The sequence below is a fragment of the Cajanus cajan genome, chromosome 2 (genome assembly GCF_000230855.2).
Source record: "Cajanus cajan strain Asha chromosome 2, NIPB_CcT2T_4, whole genome shotgun sequence".
NCBI lineage: Eukaryota > Viridiplantae > Streptophyta > Magnoliopsida > Fabales > Fabaceae > Cajanus > Cajanus cajan.
The window spans coordinates 8,558,406-8,575,981 of record NC_138518.1 but is presented as its reverse complement, the minus strand read 5'-3'; the positions used below and the strand labels follow the sequence as shown (position 1 = coordinate 8,575,981).

Sequence of the window (17,576 nt, the reverse complement as noted above, 5' to 3'; positions counted from 1 at the left end):
GAATTTTTTGTTTGTGTTTGTAATATTCTAAATTCTCTTTGTTGTTCATAAAAATCTCCTTTCTAATTCCGTGATAATTTTGGATCCAATTGGCGTATGTCTTCATTCAAGAAGAATGACCTAGGTTGTTCCTTATATTACAAATCTTTGGGGGAAAATCTAGTAATTTTAGACAGTGATTCGACAATGCTATCAAAGAGTTGGAGAGACAAATGGTAAGATCGAGTGTGTCGCCATGGGGTGCTCCCGTGTTGTTGGTGAAGAAGAAGGATGAATGGAGCCGATTGTGTGTAGATTATAGAAAGTTGAACAAGTTGATCATCAAGAACAAATATCGCTTCCTAGGATAAATGACTTGATGGATCAACTTAAAGGAGCATCACTATTCTCCAAGATTGATTTAATGTCAGGTTATCACCAAATTAGGGTGAAGGAGAGTGACATACCAAAGACTGCTTTCAATACTAGGTATGGTCACTATGAGTATGTTGTGCTGCCATTTGGGGTGACCAATGCCCCTACAGTGTTCATGGATTATATGAACAAGATTTTTCAGCCATTCTTGGATAATGTTTTGGTGGAATTCATTAATAACATCCTTATTTATTCAAGATTTTCGAAGGAGCATGAAGAGTACTTGAAGTTGGTGTTGGAAGTGTTGAAAGAGAAGTAGTTGTGTGGAAAGTTGTCAAAGTGTGAATTCTGGTTGGAGGAGGTGAAGTTCTTTAGACATGTTATTTCAATAAAGGGGATTGCAATGGATTCGACTAAGGTAAAGTCAGTATTACAATAGGAATGCCTAAGGACTATCATAGATTAGGAGTTTTGTGCAATTAGTAGGTTACTATAGGAGGTTCGTTGAGGGATTCTCCAAGAGAGTAATGCCTCTAACCTAGTTAACTAGAAATGGTTAGCCTTTCATTTGGATGAATTCATGTGAGTATATTTTTGAGGATTTTAATAAGAGGTTGACTACTTCTCCTGTGTTGGTGTTGCCCAATCCTGGTGAGCCATTTGAGGTGTATTGTGATGCTTCTCACCATGGATTGGGGTGTGTGTTGATGCAAAATAGGAAAGTCGTGGCATATACTCCAAGGTAGTTGAAGACTCGTGAGAGAAACTACCTCACTCATGACTTAGAGTTGGAAGTTGTTTTTACCTTGAAGATATGGAGGCACTATTTGTATGGTGCTAGGTTCAATGTCTTCAGTGATCACAAGAGTTTGAAGTATCTATTTGATCAGAAGGAGATGAACATGAGACAAAGATGGTGGATGAAATTTCTAAAGGATTATGATTTTCAAATAATGTATCAGCTAGGGAAAGCCAATGTAGAGTTAGATGCCCTTAGTAGGAAATTCATCCATATGTCTACCATGATGTTGAATGAATTAGAGATGGTGGACAAGTTCAAAGACATGAATTTGTGTGTTGAGTTGACTTAAGATCACATTATAGTTGTGGGATGATCACATAGCTAGTGAGTTCTTGAAGCAAGTTGGGTTGAAACAGTTGCAACCTTGAGTTGGCAAAGATTTTTGGGTTGTTAGATACAAAGAAGGCATTTGGTTTTGAGTTGGGCTAAGATGGAATTTTGAGGTTTAAGGGAATAATTTACCTACCTCAAGATCCTAAGTTGAGGAAAGTTATGTTGGAAGAAGGCCATAAAAGTAGACTTAGGATACATCCTAGTATGACTAAGATGCACCAATATCTCAAGAAGACTTTCTAGTGGTCTGATATGAAAAAAGACATTGTAGAACATGTGGCAGCCTGTCTGACTTGTTAGAAGGCGAAAGTTGAGCATTAGAAACCAAGTGGTTTGCTTCATATGATGGAAGTCCCAAAGTGGAAGTGAGATAGTCTGACTATGGATTTTGTTGAGGAGTTGCCTAGGTCATCTAGGAATAGTGATGGTATCTAAGTGATTGTTGATAGGTTAACCAAGTTTGCTCATTTATTACCTATCAATATCAATTGATCCTTGGAGAAGTTAATACAATTGTATATGAGAGAGATAGTACGGTTGCATGGGGTGCCTTCCAGTATTTTTTCAGATCAAGATTTGAGGTTCACTTCCAAATTTTGCAGAGTATACACCAAGCCCTAGGGACAAGGTTGAGGTTGAGTTCTACATACCATCCACAACAAATGCTAGTCGGAGATGACTATTCAATCCTTGGAGGATTTTTTGAGGGCTTGTGTTAGACCACTTAGGGAGTTAGGAGGAGGTCCTACCATTGGTGGAGTTTACTTATAATAATAGTTTTCATGCTAGTATTGGTATGACACCGTTTGAGGCCTTGTATGGTAGGAGGTGTAGGACTCCTCTATGTTGGTACCAAGATGGTGAGTCAGTAGTTATGGGGCTAGAGTTAATTTTATAGACTACTAAGAAGGTGAAGTAGATTCAAGAAAGGATGAGACTACCTAAAGTAGGAAGAAATCATATGTTAATAAGATGAGGAAATCTTTGGAGTTTGCTAAGGGTGATCATGTATTTTTTAAGGTGACACCACTTCTAAAGTCGAAAGGGCGACGAGGGCTAAGAAGTTGATGTCGAGATTCATTGGTCCTTGTCAAATCCTTTATCATTTAGGTTTGGTGGCGTATCATTTGGCTTTGCTGCCTATCCTTTCCAATCTGAACGATGTGTTTCATGTCTCCCAATTGAGAAAATATGTTCATGACCCAAGACCTATTATTGAGATGGACGAAGTTCAAGTTAAAGAGAACTTGACTTATGCAAAGAGACCTGTAATTGTGGTTGATCACAAGCTGAAAGAACTAAGAGGTAAGTCCATCAGCTTGGTGAAGATTTTGTGGGATGTAGCTACTAATGAGGCTACTTGGGAGGTTAAGAAGCAGTGCAGAGAGTAATACCCATTTTTATTCCCAAGTAAATCTATTTTCGAGGATGAAAATTCACGTTGGAGAGTATTGTAACACTATAAGTTGTGATAGTATTATACAACTCCTACTTGATTTATGTTGTTAAGTGGAGTTGTTTGTGTTGAAGGGGCTCGGAGGTCTAAGGATCCCTTTTGAGCTTTAGTGTTGTTGAGAGTGGGTTTTCTATGTTGACACCTAGTTTGACCCCGAAGGGAAGAGTATATAAGGTTTCTATTTGAACAGAGTCTCATAAACTCATTTTCCTCAACTTTCTAGAGAAGATTTTAGGGAGAAGGTCTCTAGTTCATGAGCTCTTGTTCTTTCAATCTTTTTCTCTTCTTCTTTCCAAATCCTTTCTAAATGGTGTTATTATGATTCAGGTGGTGGAAACCTCGAATCAAATCGTTGATTTCATTGTGGAGTTGGTTGTTCTTCTTATACCTTGAAGTTGAGTCACTCGAGGTAAGGGAAGCTAGATTCTTGCTTTTGTGGAGTTATTGAGTTGTTGATGGTTGCGTCATTGTATGTTGCACAAAATCATTCCAATTCATGTCTATGTGTGGATCAAATTCGAGTGGGTTGAGTTGAAAGTTGGGGTTTGAGTTTTTGAAGAAGAAGATGGTAATTTCTCATGTGTTGTTGTTGCATGTTCATTTTTGAGTTGACTTTGAGTTGCTTGTGTAGATTAGAGTTGTTGTTCTTGATTGCATGTGTTGGATGCTTGTTGATTTTCAGGTTTGGCTCAAAAATCAAGTTCTGCATATGCAACACTTTGATACCGCATCGAGTGTGCCTTCAAGGCACTAGACGTTGTTCTAATTCGAAGCTCTCTATCTCAATCACGTTAGGCACATGATTAGTGGCACTAGGCGTGAGGAAAGAGACTCATCTCAAGTTGAAACTATGCTAGACATGGTTGAATGATGCTAGGCGTGGATGTCTTGAGAGCTCTCTGACTTAGTGACGCTAGGCCCAATGTTGTGTGGCGCTCAGCATGGCCAAGCCAGAACTCTTTGTCTGGATTTTGTTGGGCATCGAGGTGATGACACTAGATGAGACTCCAACAAAGATTCTCTGCCTAAGATGGGTCAGGGTGTGATGTTTTACCATGCCAAGCGTGAGGTCCCAAGGGCCTCTACCTTAGCCATGCTAGGCATGAGTCATGTAGTGTTAGGTGTAGGCAAGGTAAAGAACTCCCTACCTAGACTTTGCTGGGCACAAGGTGAGTAGCGCTAGGCATGAGTCATTGAAGAAAAACATGATGATAGAGTTGATGAAGTGTTGATTTTCTTGTTGGTTCAAGCTGTTACTATTATAAAAAATAGCCTAAACAAGAGGGCGGTGAATTGGTTTTTCAAATTTTACGGTGCAACTATCTTGGTTTCTAAATTTTTTTTTAAAATTTTCCAAAGAAGTGTGTTGACTTATAGCCTTTAGATACGATAATTAGTTCAATACAACTCTAAATTTACTCAATACTTAATGCAATGAACATGCCTAACAACACATATCAATAAGCATGAATACATAAATCCAAAAATATGAATTCAAGTATAAGGAGAAACAATAATGCATAGCCAATTTTATACAGGTTTAGCTACATCCACTTGTGACCTACATCCAGTCCTCAATTAATCTGATTGAGATTTTTCACTAATCTTAATATCATAAGTTTTACAATCACAATACCACATGCGATACACTTCTACAATATTAAGAAAATCACTTCTTGAACCCTAAGAAGCACCTACTTGTAGCACCCCACTACAAGATTCTTTTCTCTTAAGAAACCTACTTAAGATAACAACTAGTACAGAAAATTAAGGAACGAATTCACCTTATTTACAGAATAAATCAGAGAAGGTGAAAGCAACCATATAGCTTAGCTTTTCATTCTAGGAAGATGATGATCAACTCAATTCTTGAAACTTTCTTGAGATTACCACAAAGGTAAAAAAAAAAAAAAAAAAAAAAAAAAAAAAAAAAAACTCTTATAGAGAGAAATGTGTTACAAAGAGTGTTTTCATAAAATGATATCACAAAGATTTAAGTCTCTTCTATTCAAGGTATGAAAAATGATATATATAAGTTTTCTGATTGAAATAATCGATTATTTACATGGATAATAAATTATTTTGTTCTTAGCAATTCTAGAAATCAACCAATAACATTTTAATCGATTATTTTTAGCAATAATTGATTATTCTATAGAACTGTTTCTGAAATAATCGATAGTTTTGATGAATAATCGATTATTACAACAACTATTCTTCATGTAACAGAAAAATATAACAAATAATTGATTATTACTTGAAATAATCGATTATCTTAAGTGAAAGCTTAATATCTTGATTTTTCATACCATTTCTCTTTACAAATCAATCTTAACATATATCTAAGCCATCAATCATCATCTAGATAGAGGTAAAATGCTAAGTTACTTACCAAGCACAAAACAACAAAGCTTAAAACCACACAAAACAAGATATAACTTGCACTCTTATTCATCAAAAGGCTCGAAACCCAAAGTAAACTACAAGTTACACTATTATCTCTCAAGAGGCTCATTTGTGATCATCAAAACTAACTATAATCATGTTTTCATCTTGAGCTTGATCAACAATTACATGATTAAGTGATGATTTTGTTATAAGTTGTTACTTGAGAAGTAGATGTGAGTTGTAAGATGTGTTTTGACCAAGATGTGTGTTGATCGTGTAGTTATATTGAAAGTATGATGTATTGTTGAGATGCATATTAATAAAAAGTTGAAAATAGGTTGTGATGGTTGAGATGTGAGTTGTAAAGTTGTGTGTTGATTTTGTTGTTGTGTTGAAAATAGAATAAGTTATTGTGCTGTTGAGATGTGTTGACCACTTAGAACTAGAGGATATGTCTTTGAAAGTTGCATATCCCATTGTGTGGATATTATGTTGTCGTGCTCTAAGAGTCCAATTTGTTGAAAAATCCTTCGTGGAAGTTAACCCTTGAAATGGATGTTGTGTTGTTCTCCTCTAGGACTTTATTGGTATTGTGTGTGGACAAGATCAAGGCACATGTGTATGAAACAATCATAGTGTAGGGGTCAGGTCGAGCTATGCTGGTTATAAGTGACCAATCGAGTAAAGTACGAAGTCGGGAAATTAAATCCTAACCATATATTGGAAGGTTATAGTATTTGGAAAGTAGTTGGTGGGTTAATCCCATAAGAGGCTTGGTTAAGCTAGCTAATTTTGTAGAAGGCTCATAACCAATTTTTCTATCCTGACATTAGTACTATACTTCCTTATTTAAGTGGCAACATCCAATAAACTTAGTTGTTGTGTTATGGATTTATATCCAATTTGTTGTGATCTAGCAAGTCCAAAAAAATCACCTTGTGTTGTCAGTTCGGTAAGATCAAGTCACTTAAACTGTTCACCCTGTATTGTAGGAGATCTCCTAATTGAAATGCATGATGATGCATACAACTATTGTGTTGAGCATATGATGCGTTGAGTTGATTGTGTTGTTTATATGTTGTGTTAAATTAAGATGATTTGTGATTTTGAGTTGAATCAAAGTTGTAATGTGATGATCTAAGTTTCATTTTGTGTTGTTATGTAGTTGTTTTGTTAAAGATGAGTTGATTATATGATGTTTTCTACAATGTGTTTGTGTTGATTTTTTTACTCTAACTTACCTTTGCGTTTTTCCATGCCTAGTGAGGACCAATCCATGCTCGGCATGAGTGGCATAGAGAGCAAACTTTGCTCTTGGCCACAATAGTGCCCAGCGAGCCCAAAATGGCTCCTAACATCGTATCAAAAAATCAAGCCTACAGAAAATGCAAATTGCATAAGTAATATTTATCGCATTACAATTTCAATTGGTAAAACACTTCAAAATATCAAGAATGCACTTCTAATGAGGACAAATTATACATATTTGCACACTCATATCATCTCCTCTCCTTATACAATCACAAAAAATGTTTTCCCTTAGGTTCCCATAGGAATCCATGGCAATCCAAGATTCAAAAAATTAGTTTGATACACGAATTTAAGCATACATGCAAGTTAATAACATCAATTAGATCACTAAAGAATCATATTGAAGATAGAAACCAAGAATCAGATGCAACATATGGTTTTCCCCACATGTAATGAATACAAAAGAAAAAAAAAGATTGAGGGTCAATCTCATGATCCAATTGTTATCCCATATCCGGAGCAAGATTACTCACTTCCCCTAGTACTTTGATCAACACTAGTCAAAGGATGTGAATCTTCGTGGTAATCTCCACGAACTCTGATTCTTCTTCCAGTTCTTCAAAGCATCTGCGTAGAATGAAAAAGATGAGAACATAAAAAAATTTGTTGTAACCCTTTTTAAAAAAAAAAAAAAACTTAACCCTCATTTAACCATTTAGGAAAAATATTTTAAGCAATGTTCACCTCTCCTTCCCTCAAATATTAATAAAATCATATTATAATAAAACCACATATTTCATATAAATAAAATACATTTATAAAAATACCCCTTCATTTATAAAAACTAAATTTTAATGATTAATGATAATATTAGGGTGTTACAAATTTGGTGGTGTATCTTGGGGTCGTATATTTTGTAGCCACAAAGAGTTATTAGCCTGAGAGTCATTTTTTAAAATTTTTCAAAGTTATAAACTATATAATTGATTTTGCCCAAGTGACACAATGTTGGAATTCTTATAAATTCTTGTAGGTTTATAATCAATTGTAAATTTTATTTTTCCAAAAATGAACTAATATTATCATCTATTGGATGATACTTAATCACACTAATAATGTGATCAAATACAATAGACCTTGGTACCTTATTTTGATCTATGTGAAAAATAGAATAGGTCTAACTTCAAGGCTCATAATAGGAGGTGTCTAAGGTGAATTAAATAGTGTAATTAGATTTTTTCTTTCAAAATAATAAACAATTTCTCTCTAAGTTTGCCCCATTGAAAACTTAAAATATTGGAACCTGTGGTTAGACTAAGGAGGAATTGACTTTTTGATTTCAAGATTTTTGTGATGCATAACAAATTCTTTGAAATACATTTAATTATGTCTTCAACAAGTGAACAATTTAGTGTTATAAATCTAAAATCATATAAAGAACGACCATTATTAGTGTTTTTTACAAGTCATAGGTCGACAAATTCTTATTTGAAAAGATGTTTGGTAAGTATTAAAATAATAATTTATTAATGGAAGTCGCGTCCTACAAGTGTAACCATTATTAGTTTTGATATATTACCTAAATCATTATTTTTTTTTCACGGAATATGTGCCATTTTTTTATTTGTAATTTTCTTTTATATATTATGTTGTTACTTTTGTTGATAACTTTTCAACTTTACATTGATGCATCTATGGTTGAATCATAGCCACAAGCTCCACTTTTTTGAAACTTCTAGTCAGCTACTTCAATAATGAGGCAGGCAAGAAAGTAAACAAAAACACTGGAGGTGAAATTAAATTTTGCAAACGAAATACAAATTAAGCAGAATGTTCAAAATACCTAAATAGTTGTCAAATTGTAAAAGTATGCATTTCATCGATGAGTTTTTTCTTGGAATACCATATATATATATATATAGGGAGCATATCAAGTGAGAGGGAATTTATTATGAGAGATGAGAGAGTTAAAATATAACCCTTAAATTAATTAAGTGAGCAAAAATTTGAAATTTAATCAAGTGAGAGAAAATTAATCTAAAAGTTATATTTTAACTCTCTCATCTCTCATAATAAATTTCCTCTCACTTTATATGTTCCCTATATATATATATATATATATATATTTTTTTTTTTTTTTTTTGTGTGTTATCACATAGATTAGTCAGAAAGTAAGCTTAAAAAAATTAGGGTTTAGTAAGTTTTTATTCTACTAATATTTTAAGAATTTAATTTTTAGTCTTTTCCAGAAATTTATTTTCTAACTTTAAGTCAACCATTTATATCTTATTACATAAATTAGTCTTTAAGATCAAATATTATATATTAAATGAATATTTCATCATAAATTATGATTAATTCAATTATTGATATTCATGCGAATACTTAGTAGATATTAAATCAAATGACATGCGTAATTATTCATTCATGATCAGATATTATTATTTTTTAAAATCAAAGATGTTATTAAAACAATTTTTCACTAATAAAGAATAATTTGTGTTATGTGATTTGATATCTATTAAATAACCACATGAACATCAATAGTCAAGTCAATTATAATTTATTAACATACATCATCATTTAACATTAAAAAAAAAAACTTAATTCTAAAGACTAATTTATATGAAAAAAAATTAATAAATAATTAAAAATTGATAAATTTTAAGAGCAACTAAAAGTAGGATTTATTAAAAAAAATTGGGGAACTAAAATCTTTTTAACCCCAAAAATAAAAATAGGAAAAGGGTGTGGATTTTTTTTCCCCCATAAATATGGTTACGGCAGGGACGGAAGGAGGTACTTAGGATGGAGGGGCCTTCGCCCCTAAATTTTTAATAATTTTATTTATTTTAATTTTTATTATTAGATTTTAATATTAAAATAATTAAGATAATTAAAATAATTAGAAAAAAGAGGAATCAACCATCCTAAATTTTACTTTTTTTACAAATAAGAATCATAAACTTGTATTTTATTCTAATCAATCCTTAAACTTTATCTGATTATTAAATAGATATTATGAACTTTTATTTTGTTTTAATTAATATTTAAACTTTACTTATTTTACAAATAAACACAATCAACTTTACTTTTATTCTAATTGATTTTGACATTTGATAATTTGTTATTTTTATAAATTTTATATTACCAATTTAAAGTAAATTATTTATCTTAAATATCAATCATTTACTAATCTTTTTCTTTTTATGTAATAATTATTTTTTTAAAATATAATAAAAATGAGTTTAGAAGAAAAAAAATGATAAGAACAATAAAAATAAATCTTTATTTGATTTTTTCTTCTTCTGAATTACATGGTATTTTAATATACATGAAAATAAAACCAATATATATATGTACCAAAAAATTAATAAATAAGTGTGATTTAAAATAAATAAATGATTGATATTGTTTTATCATAGTAATTTAATCTCAATGTAATATAAGAGACTTACAAAAGAAAAACTAATTAAGATAAAATTGCAATCAAGGTGTTTATTTGTAAAAATGATAAAGTTTAAGGATAAATTATAATAAAATTAAATTTTATGGTGTTTATTTGCTAATAAAATAAAGTTTAAGGATCAATTAGAATGAACTTAAAATTTGTGGTGTCTATATGTAAAAGGAGTGAAGTTTAAGAGGGTTAAATATTTTTTTCCAAATAATTATTTACATTTAGAAATTTAGTTGTACAAATAATTATATTTAAATTAAATTTATTTATATTTTTTTATAAACTAATTTATTCTCTTTTATATACTATTTATTATGAAGATAATGATATTATTTTTAAAAAAAATGTTTATTTTTATTTTGTAGTTTCTGTTGTGGGTATAATTCATTTTTTTAGATAAAATATTTAAGAATCATTGATTTATTTTTAAGATTTTTTATAATATGTTGTTCCTATTTTTAAAGTTATAAATGATTACCCTTGATTTTATTAGAATGTTAAAAATTGACTTTATTATCTTTTTTATAATTATTAAAATTAAAGATAATTTTTTATTAATCTTTGCAAATGGAACAAGTTTATAAATATTATATAAGTAATTGATAACTTGATCTTTTAAAAAAAACACACCAATAATTATTCTTTCTATCTAACACTATTTTCATATGAATTTTCTTTCTAGTTTTTTTGTCTCGTAATGTGCTTATCATTATTTTTTTCTAATGTGATTTTGGTTTTAAATATGCAATTCTCCCACTTAATTTATTTTGTAAATCTTGAAAGTGTTGAATCCTACCTTTAATACACATTTTAATAATAATAAACTTTTAGTTTCAAGTTTTAATAAAGAAGAGTTCTTGTGTGAAGTACTAATAAATATGTTTAAATGTTTCATATTTATTTTGTTCATTATTCAGAAGCTTAAAAAGTGTTACAATTCAAAAGTCTACTTGAGTCGTTATGTAGCACCATGATCTTAGTTATTTTGATGAGCACACAATGATTACTGATCAAAGGAGTTTAAAGAAGTTCAAGATGAACATTTTCTCTCGGGAAAAATGCCTTGAAGACCTAGTTTATAAGTCTAGTTCTTTGAACCATTCATTAGAAAGCTTAAGTTAAAACTTAATTTATCAGAAGATTGATATTGAAGATTCTACTTAGAAGGTTTAAAGAGAATGTTGCTTAAAAGGTAACAACTTCTAAAGAAAAAGCTGACAGCGTTAAAAAAGGAAAGTACAACTAATGTTAGCACAACTTAAAAACTAAGCTAACCTCAATGAACTAATTTTGAAGGTTATAAAAGGATGACCTAGGCCACTTTTTTAAAGAAAGCAAGACTAAAGAGTGAAATCAAAACACAAGCTATCAGAGTTGTGATCTTGCTTCATACTCTATGTTTCAGAGAACTTTACTTTTACACTTATGTCAATCTTGTTATTGATAAACAAAGTATGGATCTTCCTTAGTGGAAGCTCTAGTTAGGAGAAAATGTTGTAACCTTAATAGAGAGCTAGGATATACAAATTCATTTCTATAAAGAGTCTTTCCTACCCAGATCTGAGTTGTAGAGGTGTAGGAAGGAAAGAAAAGAAGTCAACAAGGTGGTTGTGAGGTTTGGTATCTCAATAGGTTATTGAAGGAGAAATTTCATCATGTGGTTGCATAGTGCAGAATCTATATTAGTAGGTTACTAATGTTGTAGCTTGAACAATAGTAGCTATGATAGTAAAAAAAATCTCACAAGATTGTATGAAGATTGAATGTAACCCAATTTGAATGAACTAGTATAAAACTCAATGTGCAATCTCTTTAACTTTATTCTCTTAATTGTTGTACTTGTTTTATTGTTTTAAATATATTACTGCATAATTTGATATTAAAATTGAACTATTCATAAGGTGTTTTTATAATATAATTAAGTTTATAAACACTGAGAATGTTACCTTCTAAATGATAGATATTTTTAAAGAACACAAAAATATAACTCCATTTTTATAGTTTAACATTCACTTATTGAAATTTGTTTTGACAACATTGATCATGGCTAATACACAACATTGTTTTTCTCTTTACTAATTTAAAATCAAATTCCTATTATTAAATTCTATTATATATATATATATATATCGTAAAGATTATATAATAATTATAATTTTAAAGCATAATTAATGAAACACTTTGTAAAACTTATAAATAATGTATATACCCATTTTTATTATAAAATCATTATGATTATTAGTGATATGTGAAACTAACGATTAACATTTATGTTTAGTTTATTTTTTATATAAATATGTTTTCTATTGTATATTATTAAATTATTTATAAAAATCAAAATTATAAATATTCAATATAAAATTTATACTTATATTTTACATATTTATTTAATAAAATTTAAAATTATCCCCCTAAATATAACATCTCAACTCTTTTGGCTCTAATTTCAAAATTTATGATTAATAACTAATTTATGTTTATAAAATGTGTACATTCTAACCTTATAAGGTAAATAATGAAAAGTAACTTATAAAAAAAAATGATGCCATTAGGTTAATTCTTAGATAACTATTTAATTAAAATAATATTTTGACCTGATTACTGTCACTCTTAATTAATTGACTTGTACTTTTTAAATTTGACTTTCAAGGAATAAGGGTATCTTAAAACATTTTTAAAATTGGTTCTCGAGAGTTTTAAAGTAATTAATAAATTGTTACATTACCGTTTGAATTTTTTATTATAATAAAATGTAGTAAAATTTTAAATCTAAAAATTAAAAACATTTAGTAACAAATATTTAAGGTTAAATTAATTTTTTGGTCACTCAATTTATTTATTTTATTCAATTTAATCTCTTATTAAAATATTCAATTTGATCAAATTTCTAAAATAATGTAATTTGATCATTTCTATCTTATTAAGACTAATGACATTAAAATTTTGTACATATACATGTGATAAAATTAACGTTTTTAATCTTAATTAAATAAAAAAATTACACTGCATGGTTTTAGAAAAGTAAAGAATTAAATTTAATAAATTAGATAAAATAAGAGAAAAAAATAAGCAATTTAATCTATCTAAAAGATAACAGTGTAATCATCATGAGATCATTTAAAGATAAATTTGAACCAAAATGGTAAGGGTTACAAGAGACTTTGCGATCTTCACTGTTGCTGTTGTAATCTTTTGAACCATAAATTTCAACACTTACCCGTAAATTTAGCTCAAAAATAAAAAATTCAAGAAACAGATTCTATTCTTTAATTTTATTGAACAAATAGAGATGGAATAGGCGTGTATGGCGGGGAGATCAAATATCTGCATTCTTCTGCAGAATCAACACCAAGCCCCCTAACCTAATAAAGAAAAAGAGCATGGAAAATTGGGGCTATAACTATATAACAATGTACAAGGGAGGAATAAGTACAAATTGGGAACTCAGCCTAAATCCACAAAAATGCTAAATTACAAATTACAAAGGGATATTTCTAAGATTAATAATAATGTTAAAGGTAACACAGCCACACAACGAGGGGCTATAGCTAGCATGATGCTGGTTGAAGTTGCTTAAGCCTTCTCACAACCTGTTTCATTGTAGGTCTGGTAGAGAGAGAGTCTACAGTACACACAACTGCCAAGTGAAGCACTTCCACCAAATCATCTCCAGGTCCTGCTTCCCACAACCCAGCAGTGAAAAACTCCTTTGCCCTCCCTTGCTTCAGCAGCATGCATGCCCATGCCACTATGTTGAAGCCATTTCCATAAGAACAAAATGAAGGGTCCAGTGCCTTCTTGTCTGAGAGCAACTCTAGAAGCACCACTCCATAGCTATACACATCAGCCTTGTCAGAAACGCGGCACGTCATGGCATATTCCGGAGCGACGTACCCAAATGTTCCAGCTACACCAGTGGTAGCATGTGTCTCTGAAGTTCCCAGAAGTCTAGCCAAACCAAAGTCGGATAGATAAGCATTGAAATCATCATCCAGCAAGATGTTGCTGGGCTTGACATCGCGATGAAGAACACGAGGAACACACTGATCATGCAGATATGCGAGTGCGCGGGCTATGTCCAAGGCAATCTTGTGAAGAATTCTCCAATCCACAGCTCTTGTGGACCTCTCCTGGATGAACTTTTCAAGATTACCACCTGGCAAATAATTGTATATGAGAAACATCTCTGTCTCACAAGCATGATAACCAATGAGAGTGACGAGATTCGGATGATGAAGCCTCCCAAGGGTTTTAATCTCTGCATGGAATTGTTGAACACCTTGGAAACGTCCAACAGCCAGACGTTTCACTGCCACCAGGATTCCTGGGGATATCTCTGCCTTATATGTTGCCCCAAAACCTCCATTCCCAATACAGTTGCCAGCATTGAAATTTCCTGTTGCTTGGACAACAGTTTCAAACGTCAATGGGACCCCAATATCAGTAAACACTGTAACTTCTTTTCTAGTAGAACCAACAACCCGGGACCTAGGCTTCCACTTCCGTGTGTAAAAGAATAGAACAATAAGGGCTATAAGAACCGAAACAATGGCCGAAGCAGAAGTTATGGAAGCTATTTCAATAGAACTAAAGCCATTCCCACTCTTTTTGCCAGTAGCTGGTGCTGCTGCTGTATTATAAGAGTTGTCATCAATCGACCCTAGTTGCCCTGATGGCACAGTCAGAGAAACTCCACGGCAGGGACTTAGTAACGGATTCCCAACAGCACTGCTGCACTTAATCAAGCTACTATGCGAAGGCAAGGACCCAGATAAGTTGTTGAAAGAGACATTGAATGCTGAGAGTGTAGTGACATTTGCCAAACCACCAGGAATGTGTCCAGAAAGATTGTTGTTATTGAGCAAAACATCGGTCAGATTTCTCATGTTCTCAACAGCCTCTGGAATCTCACCAGTAAGAGAGTTCGAAGAAAGGTCCAAGACTTCCAAAGAGTACAACTGCCCCAGGCTGGTAGGAATTGAGCCATTTAACTTGTTACCAGCTAAAGAAAGAAACTTCAGATTCTTCATCTGGCCAAGGGTGGCGGGAATCTGGCCTTGTAACTGATTCCTACTGAGGTTCAGAGATACGAGAGAGACCAAATTACCTAAATCATGGGGAATCTGTCCTCCAAGTTGATTGCCAGACGCGTACAAAAATTTTAATGATCTGCATATTCTACCAAAATTTGAAGGAATTTGACCAGATATCCTATTATAACTAACATTTAAAAGCAATGCATTTAATCCATCACATTTCTCAAATAAATATGTAGGAAATGGGCCTGCAAGATTATTTTCTCCCACAAGAAGTGTGTAACTGCTCTTCTTCCACAGCCTGTCACGTGCTATTGGCAATGACTGAATGCCAGTAAAACCGTTTTGCCCAAAGTTGTGAACAACAGAAATACCAGCTCCCCCTATTGATGTGAAAAGCGATCTCTCACGAACCTTCGACAAAAAAAAGGATGCATACGGAGGGGAAACGCTGTCAGCTTTAAACAGATTTCCATTCCAGGAAGGAACAGGGGCACAAATGTTGTCGGTGAAATCAGGAACAGAACCAGACAACATGTTCCCACTAACATCAAACACAGTCATACAGGGAACATGAAGCTCTTCAGAAAGCTCCCCGGTAAGGTTATTCGAGCTCAAATCAAGAAAATGCAGCCTCTTGCAGATACTAAGCTGGTTCGGAAACTCCTCACTGAAAAAATTCTGAGCCAAATTGACCATCTCCAAGCTCTCACACCCACCGCCCCAACTCCCCCGAAAATCGCCTTCCAAATTCACCATGGGAGCCCACAATATCCTCAACTTCGGAAGGGCCAAAACCTCCACAGGCATTGCCCCTTCAAAATAATTCAACTCATCATTCACACCAACCATTCTCCCCACAACATCTCCGCGCGGATCAAACAAATTCGACAGCACAAGAACAGCCAACTCCGAGCAATTCCCGAGCTCCCTCGGCACGAAACCACTGAGAGTGTTCCTGGAAACATCCAACACCTCAAGACTCCTAAGCTTCCCAAGCTCACCCGGAATACCCTCTTCCAACAAATTGGAATACAACAAAAGCGTCCTCAACCTCCCACAATTCCCCAAACTCCCCGGAATCTTCTCAACCATGGAATTCCCAGACAAATCCAAATGTTCAAGCTTCCAACAATTCTCCCCAATCTCACGCGGAATAGCCCCACTAAGCTGGTTAAACGACAGATACACCCCTCTAAGCCTCCCAACAAAACCAGGCACAGAACCATTCAAGGCATTACCAGCCAAATTCAAAACCTCCAAACTCTCAAGAGATTCAATCGAGCTCGGAATCTCCCCAACAATTTCGTTAAACCCGAGATTCAGAACCCTCAAATTCCTCAACCCGCTGATTCGAAACGGAAGATAGCCACTTATCAAATTCCCTTCTAAATCGAGAACCTCTAGCTTCTCCATGCCCCAAATTCCTTCGGGGACCTCACCCTCCAACGCGTTGAACGGGAGAGACAAAACCCTAAGCTCCGTGAGCTCGCTGACGATATTTAAAGAAGAAACGTTCCCGAACAGAGAACCGTTACTACCGTCGCAGATTCTCCGAATCCCGAATCCGTAGAGAGGGAACTGAGCGAAATCAGCGCACGGGTGAGAGGACCGGTTACCGGCACCGTTTCCGGTGAAGTTGACGGCGACGACGCGGGAGTTTCCGTCGCAGAGGACGCCGGACCAGGTGCAGTGACCAGAGTTGCCGGAGTCACCGCCTCCGGTGACGGTCCACGTGGAGAGGAGGCCGGCGGGGTCGGAGACCGAGGACTTGAGGCGGAGGAGCGCGGATTTGTCCGAATCGGGCGAAACGGCGTCGTTTGGGCAGAGGTAGAGGAGGAAGACGAGGAAGAGAAATTGCGCGAGGGAATTCCATTTGATCAATGAACTGCAATGAGAAGAAGAAAACATTTCACAGTGGACGCGAACCAATTGAACGGAGAAACGCTTCCGCCCCGCTTTTGGAGTGGCGTTGAAGAGAAGAAGAAGAAAGGGTTTTTCTGAAAACCCTAATCTTGTGGTGTTGAGGGGAAAAGACGATGGAAATGATGGAGAAGAAGGAGGAACAAGACTCGACTCAACACTACAGTCTTCTCTTTGCAAAACGCGTTTTTCTCCCTTTCTTTTTTTTGCTTTTGTTTTTTTCGTGTAAGAATGGTTTTTTAAATTTATTTTCCAAAAATATTTGACAGTTCAAATCACACATGTATAATTTTTATTAAATATTACATTATTAAATAATTTTTATTAAGTATAAACATAAATTCTGTAAATTTAAAATATAAATTTTATAAATCTAATTATTCAATTATAATTTCATATAACTTATATATTTATATTAAATTAAAACTTTTAATTTAATAATTAAATTTATAAAATTATTAAATGATATAATATTTAATAAAATTTATACTAATATTATTTAAACTTTCTTTATATATATATATATATATAGTTAACCATACACATATTATAGATAAACTTCACAATGATTCT

General features: G+C 33.0%; 1 protein-coding gene across 1 annotated transcript; it reads right to left on the bottom strand.

Annotated features, from left to right (window-relative positions):
• Positions 1-13,288: 13,288 nt before the first annotated feature.
• LOC109810997 (LRR receptor-like serine/threonine-protein kinase RPK2) lies at positions 13,289-17,253 on the bottom strand. The gene has a single exon (XM_020374620.3). The coding sequence runs from the start codon at positions 16,989-16,991 to the stop codon at positions 13,593-13,595; it is 3,399 nt and encodes a 1,132-aa protein (XP_020230209.2). The 5' UTR covers positions 16,992-17,253; the 3' UTR covers positions 13,289-13,592.
• Positions 17,254-17,576: the final 323 nt, after the last annotated feature.